The 18,468-nt window shown below is 53.2% G+C and overlaps 3 protein-coding genes across 3 annotated transcripts; 2 read left to right on the top strand and 1 right to left on the bottom strand.

Moving 5' to 3' along the window:
• Positions 1–4,128: 4,128 nt before the first annotated feature.
• Positions 4,129–6,613, top strand: TRIVIDRAFT_35696 (uncharacterized protein; the record flags this gene model as incomplete). Its single annotated transcript, XM_014105103.1, has 3 exons — positions 4,129–4,167; positions 4,303–4,446; positions 4,625–6,613. The coding sequence occupies 3 exons, from the start codon at positions 4,129–4,131 to the stop codon at positions 6,611–6,613; spliced, it is 2,172 nt and encodes a 723-aa protein (XP_013960578.1).
• An 866-nt stretch (positions 6,614–7,479) lies between these two features.
• Positions 7,480–9,664, top strand: TRIVIDRAFT_188700 (glycosyltransferase family 22 protein; the record flags this gene model as incomplete). The annotated part of the gene is made up of 3 exons (XM_014105102.1): positions 7,480–7,507; positions 7,892–8,329; positions 8,466–9,664. The coding sequence occupies 3 exons, from the start codon at positions 7,480–7,482 to the stop codon at positions 9,662–9,664; spliced, it is 1,665 nt and encodes a 554-aa protein (XP_013960577.1).
• Positions 9,665–9,829: 165 nt separating this feature from the next.
• Positions 9,830–17,457, bottom strand: TRIVIDRAFT_211694 (uncharacterized protein; the record flags this gene model as incomplete). Its single annotated transcript, XM_014105101.1, has 4 exons — positions 9,830–10,706; positions 10,776–16,130; positions 16,457–17,134; positions 17,326–17,457. 4 exons carry the CDS (start codon positions 17,455–17,457, stop codon positions 10,437–10,439), a joined length of 6,435 nt encoding a protein of 2,144 aa, XP_013960576.1.
• Between the last annotated feature and the right edge of the window lie 1,011 nt (positions 17,458–18,468).

Genomic DNA, 18,468 nt, shown 5'->3' with positions numbered 1-18,468 from the left:
CAAACGGGCGTGATGGGGTACTGACGCACGAATCGGTTGCTTAAATCCGCGAGCCAACGTCCGACGGGTTGTCGGTTCACAGGTGAGCATTCGGGTGTGCTCCACAAAACGGGCGGCAGATGGAGAAATGATGAGCAAGAAGCGAGAGGAAAGGGCCGACTGGGCTGAACGGGCGAAAGAGAGAAAACAGATTTGTGATGGATGGGGGTTTGCCAAGGGCGTTGGTTGGCCGAGAAAGAGGGCGGACGGGTAAAGTAGAAGCTGGGCGTTTGGCTGATGAATCAACTTTTGGCCACTTACTACTGGGCTACCCAGGATCTACAATATTTACGCTCTTCATTTCTCCTCCTGTGATAGGTAAACGTGGTTGTGGACAAGGCTCGGTGTGCGTTTTGAGAAGCCAGATCTGGATGCCGAGAGAGATTTGTCATTGTCGATTCCGAGCCGGATGGCGTGTTGGGTTGCAGCAGAGATACGGGCAAGTTCCCTCAGGGCGGGAACGGAGGAGCTGGTGGGGATGATGTGCTTGTGCTGTCAAGCTATCGTCGCATTATCGATCTGTGGGATGACGTCCGGTGGAGTAGCACAAGTGGTCTGGCGTTAAGCCTAGGCGTTGAATCTGCGCTCCGTCTGTTGCTTCGAAGGATGCCAGGACTTGTGTCACAGCTGTTGGTGTACTTTTGGTTCTGGAAGGTCATGTGCTGAGGGTATGAGGCTGCAAAGCAGAGCTTCCATCGATGCCTGCTGCAGAGGTATGGTGGTGTGGATGCAGGTGGTGATCCGGAAGAGACGTGCAACACGAAGTGAAGGTCGTGTTTCTTTTTTTAGAGCGAGAGATGAGGAGACAAAGAGGCACACGACCTGTGCTGTAAGGACTATGAGCTACTAGCTCGGCTGTCTCTCATCCCGAGCTGCCTGGTGGTGAAGATGTTGGTTGGACAGCACTTGTACTGCAGCAGGTTTGATAGAGTACATACGAGTAGAGCTATTGGCAGCCCATGTTGGTAATGAAATGCACGAGCACCCACAAATCTGTCAGAAACCTTGCAAAACGCCCATGCACACAGTTGAAACTGATGCTGCTACATGTACGGCGCTCGTACAGGCATTAACACAGTGAAGCTACTGCATGGCATATAAGCGCCGCCCATTCATTGCATACACCTGAAGGAGCCTGCATTGCAAAGTTCCCTGGTGTCTGGCTGGGGCCCTTTTTGGTCCAAAGCCACGTTATTTCTCTTGGCTAGCAAGGGGTTCTTCCCCACAGCACCACCATGGCGATGTGAGCAAGAACCGCTGCGATTCGTTGCGGCTGTTTGCAGAGTTGACTCTAGTGCTGGGAAGCCGCTCGAGTACGTGTATACCTGTAGTGCCTGGAGGTACCTGCAAGAGGGCCAGGATGTATCCATGCTGGCAACAAGCTGGCTTGATTGACAAGGCGGGGGTGGAGGAGGTGGGAGGATCGCGGGCGATGATCAGACGGGCTGGATGGGCAGACAGAGGTCAAAGTGCCTGCAGCTGCTACAAGGGACATGTCCATATTCAACTTGCTCCGAACGGCTAGGCAAGAAAACCCACAGCGAGATGGCAAAGAAAAAAAAAAAAAGGCTGCTAAGTCATGTGAGGCGATAGGCGAATCTCCTGGTACGAGTTTAAACGTATTGATAGCATGGAAAGGACGCAAATCCACGATGCTCCGCAGATAGGCAATTTATTGCTTGCAATCAATCGCCATGAGGCACTGTTGCATTTGAGCCGCGAGTACCAAAACGGTACATGTGCCTTGCGGTTTCGTCCGTCGAGCCAAAAACGAGCGGAGCTCAGGCGAAAACCGCTCGCTGCCCGGGTTGGCGTCATCTTTTGCCAGCCCACTCGGCTAATATCCAACTTTTTTTCTCCCCTTCTCTCTGCTTCTCTCGTGCATTCGGCGACATATTATGGCGCGCTGACGAAACGAGGCGTTTGCCGGAGCAGACAAACCAAAGTGTGGCCAAGCATTTTGCAAGAATTGACTTTTTTTCGCTCCTTGTTTTCCCGACGACAGAGAACAGAGGCCTGGAGTTGAGATATCCCTCGTGTCCTCAAACGGGGTTCAACGTCTGTCGAGTCAAGATAGCTGATGCATTAGTGCTGGAGCAAGCGTGCCGTACAGGCCACACAAACCCAGCAAGACGCTGCATGGTGTGCATAGCGTCGCATGCAGCAATGGGAGATGCCTCCGCGTGGCTTACCCCGGATATATCATACGACAAAAGCAGCCCAGCTGGATGGGTCTCGTCTCTTGTGCCTCGTGCGTGCGTGTTTCGGTCTCTCCACTCGATCGATGAGGCCAATTGCCTGCTGCTAGTGAGGCTGGGGGCCAAAACCAAGATTTGGTTTGAGATGGCCTGCTGCAAAGAACCACCGGCCGCCCTGTTGCGAGACATGCGATGTTGCTGTCCGTCCAGGAATAGCAGCATGGCAGAGACAGTCTTCTGCTATCAGAGCAAAAAATGAAGTGCTCAGTTTTCTTCTCCCCTTGCCTTCAGCAGCACCTAGGTACTGTAGATGTAGCTTGATTGCGGGATGGATTATTTTAAGCATCTTGCAGGTATAGTCGTATTGCTTGATGCTTTGCCGACCACCACCCGCAACTGCAATTTACCAGCCTGCATACGCGCCAGGGATCGGGATGCCAAGGTTTCCAAATTGATCAGTGCCCGTTGAGAATCTCCTCCAATGGCACCCTTACTCGTGCTTTACCTGTCTGCGCGCAAGTCAGTCACTGCAGACACGGCAATGGATTACAGAGCAGCCAGCAGTTGGGCCTGACTCGACGTCTGCCGCCGCTTCAACAGCATCAATCTGTCATCATCGCCCTCATTACAAACATGACAAACCCCCTCGCAATGTCACCGATCCTTCAGCTGCGCAAGCACGCCGTCTCCTTTGGGAAGCGATTTTCCCGCCGGGCTGACATTATAACCTGTAATTGCAACCTGAATGCCAGGCAACTTGTCCTCCCCCGGTGGCCGTTGCGCTCTCATTCGCCTCGACAGCGCACCGGCTTCCCCTCCCCCACAGCGAGTGAGTTCTGAGCGGCCAGCCAGACGCCGCTTTAGCGCAGGCCAGCCCACTGCTAGTTTTCCCAAGCCTGCGCCTAGCCTTGCCTGTTTCTCTGCTGGTCTCCCGTTAATTCGGCGCTAGGGCCCTTCTGGCAGCGCAGAGGGACCTAGACCAACACGCCGAATCTGCCCATCCAGGCTTGTACCACTGCGGTATTAGTCGACCGAGTCACTGTGCCACTCGAAGGGTACGAGCCCACGGCACTGTACTAGCGGTACGGACTTGAAGGTTTGGGGAACCTCGCCCGCCACGGCCGCGCTGGTGCACCGCAAAGTACCGCGGCCACAGCCAGTGCCAGTGCCAGTGCCAGCCCTGGGCCCTGCAAGCGGCCTTTCCCCACCGGCCCACAGCGAGCTGGGGAGCCCCGAAGAAAGTGCCTGGAGTGAGTCGCGGATAGCGGACTTGCGACTGGGGGGGTTCCAGAAACCAACTGGACCACTTCCATGCCTGCTGTGCGAGTCTTCCGCGTCCAGACGCATCTCTGCTTCTTCCCCCATCGCTTCTGCTTCTGCTTCTGCTTGTTTCTGCCGCTCCTCGACCTGCGCTTTTCTGCTCCCTGCTGTTTCGTCGCCTTTTTTCTTCTTCTTTCTTGCTGTCTGCAACTCCCTGCGGCGCCTTTTTCGTCCTCCGCTCGCTCCTGGTTCCTCTGTGTCGGCGCCGAACCGGACTCGCTCTCGTCTCGTACGCTCTCTTGCACCCCCGAAGCGGCGCTTCAGCCTCCCACGTCGCCATCACGAGCAAAAACCAAAGCGAAGGGGAAACGCCCGAGCCATCGGACTGGGTGCTTCTCCGCCACACTTAGTATCGTCGATCATCCGGCTTTCGACCATTGGTCCGTTTGTTTGATCCCTCCTCGTCGCTCGTCGCCAGTCGCCCGCATCCTTCGAATGAATAGCCTCTTCCGCCGTCTTCAAATTCGTTGAGCGGCTCTTGCGCGGCTCTGGCTGCCGAAACTTGTTGTCTTTGGCCCACCTCCTCTATATTATACCCAGATATCCGACATTGAGCATATACGGCGACACCATGGCCGGATTTTTTAACAAGATTAAAGGCGCGAGCACGGTATGCCTCCTTCCCCCCAGACGGCCGTGTTCCTTTGGTTGGCGGGAACTTCCGAGGCGATTGCCATGCTCCGAGGAGACGCTGGCATCTCCCATGCCCCGGTATGCATAGTTGCTGACAAAACCTCTCCTGCAGCCATCAACTGCGCAAACCACAAAGGAAGTGGTGCCGAAGAAGAAAGATGAAATCGCACCAGAGTTGACCCCGCTTGAGAAGATGTTGCAGAATGCGGGACCGTTGCGAGAGGAGGCGGCTGACAAGTTCTTTGGCTTCGAAAATGTATGTTGACCGTCCCGTCCATCTGCGGATTAGACCCCTTTCTTGTGTGACTGTCACCATGCTAACATCGAGCCGTAGTTTGGAAACACCTGGTTCGCTTCATCTTGTAGACCCAATCGGCATAGAACTGCATCTCACTAACTTGAATTCGTTTAGTTATTGTAACTCCATCGTACAGGCTTTATTCTACTCTGACCTATTCCGAGAGAGCGTAATCAACTATCCATCACTATCACCATCGGAAACCCCCAATGGCAACCGGCCAAAGGTCAATGTCACCCTCCGCCCGCCAATGAACCCCACTCCACCAGCCCAGCAGCAGAATAAGAAGGGCATCAGCACCAAGGAGGTGATGAAACAGAGACAGGCGCTCAATAACGGGCAACCGGCAAATGGCCAGCCTGCCGTTAAGCCTGAGGATAAACCAGACACCCCTGAATACAAGAAGAAACAAGCCATGCTCAAGGGCCCGATCCTAGAGCTAGCACAAGAAAATGGCATGGCGTATGGCATGGACGAGTGTACCTTTACGGGTCTCAAGGACATCTTCCTGGCAGTTCTTCAGAGCAGCACCAGAACGGGAGTCTTGAGTCCTCAGCGCTTCCTTGAAATATTCAAGCGCGACAACGAAATGTTCCGAAACTCAATGCACCAGGACGCTCATGAGTTCTACGGCCTCGTATTAAACGACGTCATCGCTAATGTCGAGGCAAATGCGAGAAAGATTCAGGAACGTCTGGAAATCAAGGCCCAAACCGACCTTGTACAATCGGTAGAAAATGCCCTAGGATCTGCGCTGATGAACAATGCGACGGGCTACCGCACACCTGGAACGGGCTGGGTCCACGACATCTTTGAGGGCGTCTTGACTTCGGAAACCAAATGCCTGACTTGCGAGACGGCGTCGCAGAGAGACGAGACTTTCCTCGATCTGTCGATTGATCTCGAAGAACATTCATCCGTAACGTCCTGTCTGCGCAAATTCTCGGCCGAGGAGATGCTCTGCGAGCGGAACAAATTCCACTGCGACCACTGTGGTGGCCTACAGGAGGCTGAAAAGCGTATGAAGGTCAAGAAACTACCGAAAGTACTGACTCTGCATCTCAAGCGATTCAAGTACACCGAGGACTATAGTCGCCTTCAGAAGCTCTTCCATCGTGTTGTATACCCCTATCACCTGCGCATGTTCAACACCACAGAGGATGCAGAGGATCCTGACAGAATGTACGAACTCTACGCCGTCGTCGTTCACATTGGCGGCAATGCGTACCATGGCCACTACGTCTCCATCATCAAGACCCCTGATCGTGGGTGGGTTTTGTTCGATGACGAGATGGTTGAACCCGTGGATAAACACTTTGTGCGCAATTTCTTTGGCGACAAGCCCGGAATGGCAACTGCATATGTTCTCTTTTACCAGGAAACCACATTTGAGAAGGTCAGAGAGGAGCAAGAGAGGGAAGGTATGGAAGAAGTGAAGCTCGCAACACAGGCCGCTAATGTCGCGCAAGACGAAAGCGTGGTCAAGGAGGACACCGCCCCCCTGAAGCGACAAGTAACACAGCCTGTCATAATGCCGGAACATGAGTCTCTAGCGAGTCTTGCACATGCCGCTACTGCGCCTGGGCTGGCAAATGTACCCGCATCACCGATCGTCGAGACGCCAGTGGTGAACGAAGTACCGTATACAAGCTCAAACGGGACAAGTACAACCAAGGTGGAATCAAAATCCAAAGATGACTTGAAGAAGGAAAAGAAGGAACGTGAGGCTGTGGAAAAGGCCGCCAAGCAAGCCGAGAAGGAGAAGGAAAAGCTGAAAGAGAAACAACTGAAAGAAGATGAGAAAAAGCGCAGAGAAGATAGCATAAAAGCTATGCAGGCCCGACGAAACGAGCAAGATGAGTTGCAGAAAGCACTCGAGGCCAGTAAGAAATCCGCAGCGCAAGAAGAAGCCATTAGAAAGAAGGAAGAAGGCGGAGGCTTTGGGTTCCTGGATCGATCCAAGCGAGGCAGCAAGTCCATGTCGAAGCGCAGCTTTAGCTTCTTCAAGGACAAGAGTGGCCCTCTACCAGATGGCCCCATGAATGGCGATGCTCCCGAAAAGGATAAGAAGGGGCGCATCAGCATGGGCCTAGGCAGGAAGAAGAGCACATCTTTCCTCCCCTAAACAGGGACCCAGTGGTCTTGATTTGGGGTTTTGAGTCCTCGAGATATACTCCAAAGCGAGAGACAGAGAGACAGACAGCAAAGCATCTAGGAGGGTGTTGGGTGGCGGCGTATGGCGAATTCGTATGTACGATTGATGACGGGAACATTATGCATTTTACAGCCTTTATCTAAGAGGAAATTCTTCAGCACCTAACGATGAAAGAGAGAGCTGGCATGAGAAGCCATCTTATTGTTGATAAATGGCATTTGGGCTGCCTTGGGGCAGTTTTACGCCCTCTTCTACAAACCTCAAAATGGCAAAGGGCCAAGGACAAGCGGTGATATATGCTCAACGTGGTAGGGTCTGTTTTTGGTTGAAATGGGTAATGTGCAGCTCGCCACGGCGGGTTGATGCGTTTATTATTACTATTACTATTTTTTTATTATTATGGCTCGCCTCTGTCGATTTTTTTCTCTTTTTGATTGTTTCTATTCCTTCTTCAAGAGCTGTACCATACATTTCGTTACTTGACATAGCGCTAGGAGGGAATAATATTACGGGAGTGGCTACGTGCAGCAAGCCCTCAAGTTGGCTATCCAGAATCTTGATTTGAAGAGAAGCTTGCATGACTTGACAACTGACGTATATCTTATGGTTTGGAGAGTGAGTGCAGTATCAGGGAATGGCATAAATATGGAACGTCTGTTTGAGTACTGCGATATCACTAGCAGAGGTTAGAGCCTTGGTGGTCCTAGTGAAAGAAGTATACTTTGGATCCGTAAGTGCAATAGTGGCATTGTTTCCAACCTCGCTTCTCTGGGAAATTGCTTCTACTTATTCACGGAACTGAACTTTGATGAAATTGAAGTGCTATAGGCACATCCATGGATGTCACTGGAGATGTCGGCGGCCGTACCAGATGCGGCGGATGGTTGAGCCGTTCCGAACCGCCAGGCCCTATAATGAGGGAGAGAGCCGGACAAGTACAGCTTCTCATTTAAGAGAACAACCTGGACCAAGGAATGAGACAAGTGTTCGTTGCTGACACTGCGACTTATCAATTTTCCAGTCAATGGGCATAATTGGCAGCCTGTGCTCGTCATATTTACAGATCGCCATCGGACACGTTCCAAAGAGGACAGATTCGACTACAAGTTACGTCTAAACGTCTAAGCAGCTCAGTTTCTTATACGACATGAGCGACTCCTAAGCCATTGAAGACAATGGAATTCACAGGCAAGCATCACATCCCGCATCCTTCACTTCACCATCGTCACTAATCAAGAAAACACATAGATCCCCTCCTCTTCGCCGTGCCGCTGCTGCACCTCCTCGCAGCGCCCTACACAAAGGTCGAGGAATCTTTCAACCTGCAGGCCACCCATGACATCCTCACCTACGGCACCCCGACGCACGACGTCCACGCGCGGCTCTCGTCCACGTACGACCACTTCACGTTCCCCGGCGCCGTGCCGCGGACGTTTGTCGGGTCGGTGCTGCTCGCGGGCGTGAGCCAGCCGCTGGTTGCGCTGGCGGGGTTCCAGCATGCGCAGTTCATTGTGAGGGCGGTGCTGGGGTGCTTTAATGCCGTGTGTCTGGTGGTGTTTGGGAGGGCGTTGCGAGAGGCCTTTGGGAAGGGGGCGGCGAGGTGGTGGGTGATGTTGAGCGTGAGCCAGTTCCATGTGGTGTTTTACTTGAGCAGGACGCTGCCCAACATGTTTGCCTTTGGGTTGAGTGAGTTCATACCCCAAGTTCCTTGCTTTCGTATACTCAACCATGTATACATCACACCTCCTTACCTCGTTACTGATGTCATCAATATCTCTCATTACTTCTTCATACTCTCATCATACTCATATAAACGTCACAGCAACCCTAGCAGCAGCCTACCTCCTCCCCCAAAACGATCCCCAAAAAGCTCGCATCAGCCGCCGCAGAGCAATCGCCCTCCTCGTCTTCGCAACCGCCGTCTTCCGCTCCGAGCTCGCCATCCTCCTCGCCGCCACGGGACTTCTCCTGCTCGTCAATAGGCACCTCGGCCTACGCGAGTTCATTGTCGTCTTCATCGCCTCCTTTGTCACCTCGCTTGCCCTCTCGGTGCCTGTCGACTCGTACTTTTGGCAGAGGCCGCTGTGGCCGGAGCTCGCTGGCTTCTACTACAATGCCGTGCTGGGGTCATCTTCGAATTGGGGCGTCTCGCCGTGGCACTACTACTTCACGTCTGCCCTGCCGCGGCTTCTGCTCAATCCATTGTGCATCCCACTCATCTGGTTGGCGCTCTCCCAGCCTGGAACATCTGGTCGAGTCCGGGATCTCATCATTCCATCCATCGTCTTCGTCGCCGTATACTCCATCCAGCCACACAAAGAAACCCGCTTCATCTTCTACGCCGTGCCTCCTCTCACCGCGGCCGCAGCCGTAGGCGCCAACTTCATCTCATCGCGCGGATCCAAGTCTCTCATCTATGGTCTCGCCACCCTGATCCTCGCCATCTCCGTCCTCGCCTCCTTCGCCGCCAGCACAGCCATGCTCCTCCTCTCATCGCTCAATTACCCCGGCGGCGACGCCATCTCTCAACTCTACGCCATCACGACCAACGTCACTTCGTCCTCCCCCGAGCTGTTCGTCCACGCAGACGTCCTCACTTGCATGACGGGGCTCACTCTCTTTGGCCAAAACCTCCACGGCTCTTCGCCAACATCTTCGTCCCCAGTCCTGATCTTCGACAAAACTGAGGTAGACGGAGAACTCCTTCGCCCCGAATTCTGGTCCCAGTTTGACTACGTCCTCATGGAAGATCCATCTCTCGTCATCGGAACATGGGACACCATCGGTCGGATACACAGCTACGACGGCATCGAAATCCTGCGACCCGGCCAGACAGCCGTGTCAGCAAAATCATCGCCTGAGCAAGGAGCTGATGGCAGTATCCTCGGCCAGGGCGCTACTATTGCCACGGTCAGGGACATGGTGAGGAAATACACCGGAGGCTGGTGGATTGGCCCCCGGATGTCGCCCCGAATACACATCATGAAACAAGTTCGAAAGGACGATGCAGTATCCAAGTGAAACAAACATCATAGACCGCCCTATGTAGAGAAGCTTTCTCTTCTAGTGGGTAGTGGCTATCGCATTAATACTAGTTTGGTTTGTGATTCTAAGATATTGAATAATACTAAATAGAAGCAACATATACATACATACACACTCAACAAAACAATGAAATCAACAAATCCAGAAATCAAATCGATCCACTCAAAGTTTTTTTTTTCTCTTGTTTCTTCTCACGCCAGGTTGTGTTTCCCCCCCAATCAATGCACGTATGCAAAAAAGAATATTGCTGTGACTACTTGCAACAAAAGCAAAAAGAAATAAAAAATAAGACCAATCCCCTAAAACCGCTTTGCAAGCCCAGTTGCTGTGCTGTAGATGCATTGAACCAATCCCCCTTTCCACCAGAGGTTGTACAAAACGACTCGTAACAATATATGTAAGGTATATATATAATAAAAAACTGCACCCACGCATCAAACATCCCCAATCCACCCGATAAACAACTTTCGCCAAAGACTGCGCCAACGCAAAGCCTCATATGTTAAATCCATCCGACCACGTTGTAGCATGATTGATCCAGAATGCAATAAGGGAAAAAAAGAAAAAAGAAGGGAACTCAAACCCTCTTTTAAACTCCTAGAGCCTCGACGGCCCTACTCTCTCCTGGTTCTTGTCCGCTCGAGATAATAGAAGAAGGAAAGGATTCCACCGGAAGCCTTAAACAATGTTATGAGAGAAGCCGCCATTCGCTTTATGGCAGGCTTAATAATGTACAACTGAACAAGGTTTACTCTTGCTCAGTGTCACTTCCATCTTCTTCACTATCTTCCGCGTCTTCACCGCTTTCACCATCTTCAATGTCTCCCCTGATAGTCACCCCGTTGCTGGGTTCATCGTCATCGATGGGACCGTACTTTTGCTTGTACCGATCCAACTCTTCTTTCTGTTTCAGGAAGTGCTCAAACACCGCAGCCATGGGGGCACGAAGTTGATTAAGCTCTCGGAGGGCACCGCCTCCAATAGCGAGATGGCGCATCGTCAGGGTCGACACACAAGTCTATCTTTCGTGTTAGAATGAGGCCAACAGGGAAGGGGCGTATAATAAATATAGTCAGTAGATGCTTACCTCTATTCTGCTTACTTGATGTTCCATAAAATTGATCAAGAAGCGCTCAGTGACTTCGCCTCCTCGGGTCTTCATACGCTCCAAGAGTTCCGTCTCCGGGGGCTGAAGCCCCAGACCCCTGACTTCCTCCAAGGTGCTGCACAGCATCTCAAGACGCAAGCTGACTCTCCACAATGACCAGATAGTGTCAGGATCAAAGGCGAGCTCACCATTCAGAACTGCAGTAGGCCTGTCAGCCCCCATGTCTTGACGCTCATGTTGTAGGTGATATTCAATGCGGCCAGTGAGAGCATGAGGGTACAATGAATAGACAACCTCAGGGTTTTCTAAACCCTTTAGCTTCTTTTCTCCCATCTCTTTAACTTCAAATCCTTGGGAAGTTAAAGATCTCAAATCCTTGCGTATAGCAGTTGCGATTGACTCATCTTCGAAAGAGGCTTCCGATCCGGCTGATGTATTCCGGTCTGTGTCTTGATAATTCTCCAGACAACGCTGGATTTCGGAGATGAAGTCTGAAGACACGGTGATCTGGCCGCCATCGGCACAAGCCGAAATACGTGATGCCTTGTTAACCATGGGTCCAAAGTAATCCATGCGGCGGGTGACGGGGTCTGTTTCGCTCACGCAATCCCCGTAGTGAATGCCCATGCGAACAGACAGTCCTTTGAAGATCAGTGCGTTTTCTTTGTCAAAGATTGGCTGGCAAGACATTGAATTGAGAACCTCTGAAGGCCAAGGGACGTCGAGAAGCTCCATCTGAACGGCAAAGCACCAGAGGAGAGCCGAAGTCGCAGTGGGGAATGACACCATAAAGGCATCACCTTCTGTCTTGACTTCGTATCCTCCTATTCGGCGTAGTTGTCGCCGCATCACCTCATTATGCAGCTTGATTGCTGATCGCATGGCATTGGGATACATCTCCCAAAGAGTCGTAGAATTCTTGATATCGGTAAAGACAATGGAGACGTTGCCAGTCGGGGCGGGGATTTCCGCCTCGAGCCGGTTGAGGGAAGAGTCGAGGACATCTCCCTTGCCCTTTCGTCCCCGCCTCGTGGAAAGGAGATATGGGGCTTCCGCAGGGACTCCCGAGGGGTACAGGGACATACTCGCGCCCCGATGAAGGCGAGACCGTTCCACTCTTCTCTTCAGGTCGACGACGCTAATCATCATGACCATAATCTTTCCTGATGCTCCGTACGCCATTGCGATATCGCGAAGCTTCTGCGCAGCGCGCATGAGATCCTGACGCTCAGCTCGCGCAATATCTGTGATAAGACCAGGTGGGAGGTACTCCCATAGCTCGCTTGTAGCCATGACGATGATGTCGTCGTTCTCTCGGATAGTCATGCTGGTCACATACGGTGCCGCCTGTACTGCAGGCATCAAATCAACATATCCAAAGGCCCGAGATACCTGTAGCACATCGTTCAGTCGGCCATTGCGTGATACCCATCCGCCAGCTTCGCGAATTCTTGACCGTTCTGTCTGCTCTGCGGGGTCGTGCTTCCGGGTCAGGATGTGATGTTTGCTGTCTGTTTTGATAACCATGGCTTGAACATCGCCAACGTTTGCCACGTACAGTTCCGTGCCTTGAAGGTATAGGACGGTGGCGACTCCTCCGGAATTGAGATCTTCCCTACTAAGAATGACCGGCTGAGATACACCCCTATGCGACTTTTTCTTCCGATCATCCGAATACTGGGTCGCGGTGGTCACCAGATCTTTGTTGAGGGCCAAGAAGGCTCTTCGGAGCGCATCGGCGGGCGTTTCGTTTTGGCGGGTTTTCAAGGCTTTGAGTTCCTGGGCAAAAATGTGTCCAAAATTTTCATGGAGGTACTTGGCAATCTTGGATCCGCTGTTGGATAAGGCCTGGCCGTCGAAGAGACCCAAAAGCATCTCCGTTTCCGAAGAGTTGAACCGTGGAACGACAAGATCAACCGTGGACAAATGCTCGTTCTTACCCAGAGTATCAGCCATACCATATGGTAAATGTCCTGCCAGCGACCCGGACGTTCTAACTCGTCTGTCTTCGCTTTGATCTGGTATGCTGGGCTGGGTCAGGGTAACATCCATCAGGCCTAGTATCCTCAGGTTGAGAAGCCGGTTAAAGTCGGTGTACTCCTCGCGGTTCACGGCTCCAGGGCCATCGATGCCGCCCCATGCTGTCTGTTTAATCTCCAGTCGCTTATTTCCCGAAAGGTTGAGGTATCTCAAGTTGGGATTTAGGTTCCAGTTCCAGTCGTATGGAACGTTGGCAATGTTGTACTTCAGCTGGTTATTTCCGCAGTCCAAAACTGCAAGCTTCTTCGCTCTTGATATATCAGCCGGCAAGTTGGTGAATTTGTTGCCATTGATATACAGGGTCTGGAGAAGACTCGATTCTTCCAAGTCGTCTGCCGGGAGGCTCGTCAACACATTTCCAGAAAGGTATAGCTCTACTAGCTGCGGCCAGCTTTGCATTGATCTCTGAGGCATGTCGCTAATCTCCCAATTGTATGACAAATTGAGAACCCTAAGCTCGGCGAGCAGTGTGATCTGGTCAAACACGTCGTCATCCAGTCGGTTGTCCGCAAGATACAGGTTTCGCAATGATCCAGCAAATGTGTTGGTTAATCTAGACGACAGGCCTGAGTCCTTTCTCAATGACTGATTCGAAGTTGAGACCGTGTTCTGTGACTGTGTCGTGCCCCTAGACATGACAGACGTCTTACGTCCTCCCTTTCCATAGACGGACACAACAGAGCTCTTCCGGTCTGCTCCTGGGATATTGGGCGTCGGGCCCACGCTCAGCAGAGTGGTGCTAGACGCTTGGCTGGGCCGGCGCTCTTCAGCCAATTCCTCAGAGCTGCCAGTGGCGGAAAGCGTCCCCATGGGGAGCGCCTTGCCATTTGAAGTCGGAGGCGGCCCCTGCGGCTCTTCACCGGGTAGTCTGGGGGCTCTTGACGCGGATTTGGGGAAATTTTCCAGCATGTTTGAAGAGGCATTGAATGTTTCAAGCTTGTGAGCCCACCAAATTTCCATGGGCAGTTTAGAGATGTTGTTGTCCCGCACATCGAGGACCCTCAGCTCTGTTAGGCAGCCTATCTGGGGCGGCAGTTCGCTCACGGAGTTGTGAGCAATGCTGAAATGCTCCAGACGGCTCAGCGCACCAATCTGAGGCGGAAGCGAGACGAAGTGGTTCTTGTCGAGGACGAGGCGTTCCAGATTCGGCATGTTGGCGAATGCGGAGTCGATGCTCGCCAGCTGACCTTGAGAAAGGTTCAGAGTCTTGAGAGTTGGGAGTGGCTCTTGGATTTCAAACTTGTTGAGTGGGTTTGAGTTAAGCTTGAGTTGGCGAATGCGCTCGAATTTACCAACAAAGGCCGAGATGTGATTATGAGCGGCATACAAAATCTCCAGCTTGGGGAGTTCGGATATAACGTCGATATTAGTGATGTAGTTGTACTTGATGTCGAGCTCGCGCAGGCTAATAAGGCCGCTGAACGATTCCGGGACACCGCCGCTAAGATGATTGTTGGTAATGAGTAGTTTTTCCAGGCTCTTGAGCTGGCCAATCTCCTCCGGCAGCTCAGCAATCGAGTTGAAGCTTAGATCCAAGTCGACCAGACTGTGCAGGTCGCATAAGAAGGGCGGGAAGGCATCCAAGAAGTTGGAGGAAATATTCAAACTCCTCAGTGCTTGGTATGCACCAAAGTAAGGGGGCAAGTGCGTCAAGCGGTTGTTGGCCAGGTTCATTCTGAGCAGTCCGGAGAGTGTGTTTAATTCAGCATTGTCCAGTTGCTCCAACCTGTTGTTCGAGGCGTCCAAGTACGTGAGCCTCGCGGCCCGACCAAGGCTGAGCGGTAGTTTTCTTGCTTCATTGTTATTAAATTTAATGTCTCGGAGGTTCTTGCAGGACTGGATAAAGTCTCGCGGTACGTCCAGAGACAGGTTACGAGAGAGATTAAGAGATATAATATCGTTAGCCTTGAGATAGAGGGAGATGGGAATGGTGACGAGATTGCGACCGGCAAGATCGACGTAGTTAACCTTTTGCGTGGCCTTGATGCCCAGGTCCGCCGTCTTTGAGTGGAAATCACTCTCTCGGGCAGATAGGAACATGAAGCGGCACAAGTAGCCGTTGTCCTCTCGGCCCAAATCCTCTATCCTGTCCTTTTCCTCGTAGCCGACCTGCTGTAGGAGGCGTTTCTGGATGAGCAATGGCCGCTCGCCCGGCGTTAGGACGCGGATCAGATCATGCTTCTTCATGATGATGTGGTAGTTTTCGAGCCCGTCAACGACATAGGTTTTCTTAATCACTTGAGATATGACCTCGGCAACGGTGGCGTCTAAAGCCATGGAGTGGGTGGAAAAGGTCCCGTCCGATCGGAATATGCGAATAAAGTAAGGCGTCAGCTTCTCCTCGGGTCGGGGTGGGCTCGAGAGTTCTTCCGGTTCTGGCTGCTGTATCGTAGTGTCCTCGGTTCCTCGGCGGACTGCCCAGCTATCAGGGGCATCCCAACTTCCTCCCTTGACCGGCGGTGAAACTGCCGAATCGATGGGGTCAGGGTCGATGTTCACGAAGGACGTGTCCATGGGGGTCAATGGGGGTGGCTTGGCCAGAATACCTTCCATATCGTTCAAGTTCGTGTCGAGGTGGTACATGTGTCCAGGATCAGCACGGTCGGTCGGGCCAATGATCTCATCGCAATCGTTCGGCCGAGAGGGTCGCTTATTCTTGGAGAACGGGAAGTTGTTCTTGAACGTTGCGCGGGGCGCCACCAGGGACCGGGTTTCAGAAGCATCGGATACCTCTCCAGAGCCGAGGACAAAGGTGGAAGGAAATGCGGATGGCGACAGCTCGGGGCGCGTCAAGTCCGTCTTGGAGGACTTTGCCTGCAAAGACCTGGTAGACTGGGGCAAGTCTCTCAGCTTGGAGCCGCCGCCGTTGCCGTCATCCTTATCCTTATGCCTTCGAAACCGGCCCATGAAGCCAAGCTTGCCATGGTGGCCAGGGGAAGCGTGTCCCTCGAGCACTCCAGACCTTGAGTAGGGCGCCTGTCCGCTACCAATGCTCGGTGTCGGGCTCTGGGCTCTGGAGCGTGAGCTGCTGAAGAGCGTCCCCGCCATGCCCCCTCGTTCGCGAGGATATGAACTGCTCGTAGAGTCTTCCCGACTGGTGCTCGGCCGCAGGCTCCTTGGATCATCGATACTCTTGTTATGGCGGTGATGGTGGCCGGGGAGGTGAACGATGCCGGCGCGTGAGGACTGGGAGGATTTCGGCGGCACTTGAGGCGCGCCATCCGACATGTATCGTTCCCGATCGGGGCCCGTCATGATGTCTCTTACTGGCGCCTCTCCATACCGCGCAATGTCCTAGAGGAAGACGGGCAAGTCAGATTCTGTGTCATGATTGCAGGCGAAACCGATTTCCAATTTCGACCCCCACTATTCGTGGATCGCAGGCGGCCCCATAACGAAAAAAAGAGTGGATCAGAGAAGAAAGGTACAGATGAGAGCTTACGCCGTTTCGGGAAAGGGGAGGCAGGGACATGGAGGCTGCAAAATAAGAAAAAGAAATATGGTAAAGGGGGAAGAGAAGGGGAAAAGAAAGGTGAGGTACAGAGAAGAAGGCCAAAAAAACAAACAAGGAGGAGGGGAGAAGAGAGAAAAGAAAAATCAGAAACACAAGGCGGACTTACAGTGTTGTCCTGATACAAAAAGGGCACTACTTCAGGGGCCGGAACTGGGGTCCTGGGCCGTGACGAGGCAGGCGAAGCATCCCTTGTATGATCGGTGGCATTAGAGTAGTTGCGATCGCGATGCGTTGGGCGAGTATGACTGTAAGAGCGCGATCGCTGGTCCTTCCCCATATAAGAGTTCGGGAGGCTGCTCTCGGAGCTGTCGCGCCCAGGAAACTCCTCGCCGAAAAAGCCCTGCAGTTTGCGAAAGCCGCCACGGGGACCACTAGCTTTGGATCCAGTACTGCTAGCCGTCGTGGTGACACTAGCAGCCGATGGCCGCCGCCCGTCTGTGTAGAAGAGCTGCTCGGGAGAGTCTTGCATGCCCAGCGACGAGCTTGCGCCGGTGCGAGACCCCATGCCGTGCAGCCCGGACGAGAACTGCGAGAAGATGGACATGTTGTCGGCCGACTCGTCGACGAGGCTCGCGGCATAGTTGGCGGGGTTGGGATGGCCTCGCAGGGGGGGATCGAGCACGGCCAGGTCGCGGCGGTAGTTGGTGAGGTCACTCAAGCGGCGGCCGCTCTCTCTCGACGTCGTGGGCGACATTCGCGTGGTGCCGGTCGAGGTGGGCGAGATCTGGAGGTCGTCATCTCGTGAGAGGCTCCTACAAGCGCAGGGGCCAGCGTTAGACATTTGCTTTGCACGGATAGCAGTAGATCAACAGCAATAAAGGCGACGGGACGGGCGGCCGGGACGAGGTCGCTCGCTCGCAACGCCCTGGAGGCACGGGACGAGGAAGCTGGGCAAACTCACTTGTGGTGATGGGGCGTGGAAGCGTCCGTGTCAATGTGCGCCGGGCCTGTGCCTACACCTGCGCCCGCGCCCACGCCGTTGTGCGAAGCAGCTTCGGATGAGGCCGCGGTCGGGGTTGAGGGCTTCGCCGTGATGGAGGATCGAGTGCTGTCGGTGCTTGCGCTCGTGCCGGAGCTGATGCGGAAGGCAGCTTCATTCTCAGCCATTGTCACCCAGGCGCTAGCGGAGAGCTCCAGGCCACTACCATGCGTTCGGAACAGGTGCTGGAGTCGTCGAGGCGCATTCACGTCATGCTTGACCGGGCTGATGCGCTGCTGGAGAGGGTGCGACTGTGTCGTTCTGAATGTCGGGCTCAGAGCAGAGATTTTCGCTTCGACGGTCGTCTGCGTATGACGAGGGGCTGGAGAGCTGGGATTGTCGGCTGCAGCGCGGGATTATCCAAGTCCAAAACTCAACAAGCAGAGGCTTTGCCTGCCCCGGAGCAGGTTTGGCAGGGCTGAACACAGTTTGCTTGCTTAGCTCTGCTCTGAGGGGGTGTGAGGGGGTGGGCGGAGGGCTGGCAGTTTTGATGGGTTGATCGAAATCGAGGCGAGGCGGAGGCTCGGTGGCAGAAAGCGGACAGGCACAACGAACGCACCGAGTCTCACACACACACTTCAAATTAGCAGAGCTTGACGCTGCATGTGCGATGACTTAGTCATTGATTGAATGCTGTTGGCAGTACTAGCATCGGAGCAGCTCAATTCGCTTCGTATAGGTACCGTGCAGGTATTCACGTAGCCGCCAGTACAACCCAAAGATCAATCACAAAGGGCAGCTCTCATACCAAGAACGTCCAACCTCCCGACGTCTAAAATTACTCGTACATGGACAGCAACTTGGCGCTCTAGACTCACTAACGTCTCGCTAGACTAGACTCGCAATTCACAATCAAATCACATGCACCACCGGCTGGTTTCTCGTGTGTTCCATGGCTTGCTTGCGCAGGGGTGGATTGTCTCTCCAGCGCAGTACGAGTACGTGTACTTGTACAGGACAGGACAGGCACAAGTGTATCACCCGGCGAACACATTTTTCATCACAATGCTCTGGCGGCAAGCCATGAGATGAGGGGATGCTTGTCTTTTTTTTCCCCTCCAGTCTCTTTTTACGTACGGACCTACCTTTTGGGATGGGCGGGACCAAACACCTCCATACCTATTAGACTACGGAGTACT

Source organism: Trichoderma virens, assembly GCF_000170995.1.
Source record: "Trichoderma virens Gv29-8 chromosome Unknown TRIVIscaffold_2, whole genome shotgun sequence".
Taxonomy (NCBI): Eukaryota; Fungi; Ascomycota; class Sordariomycetes; order Hypocreales; family Hypocreaceae; genus Trichoderma; species Trichoderma virens.
Note: the sequence above shows the minus strand (reverse complement) of the source record. Positions and strands in the feature narration are given on the sequence as shown.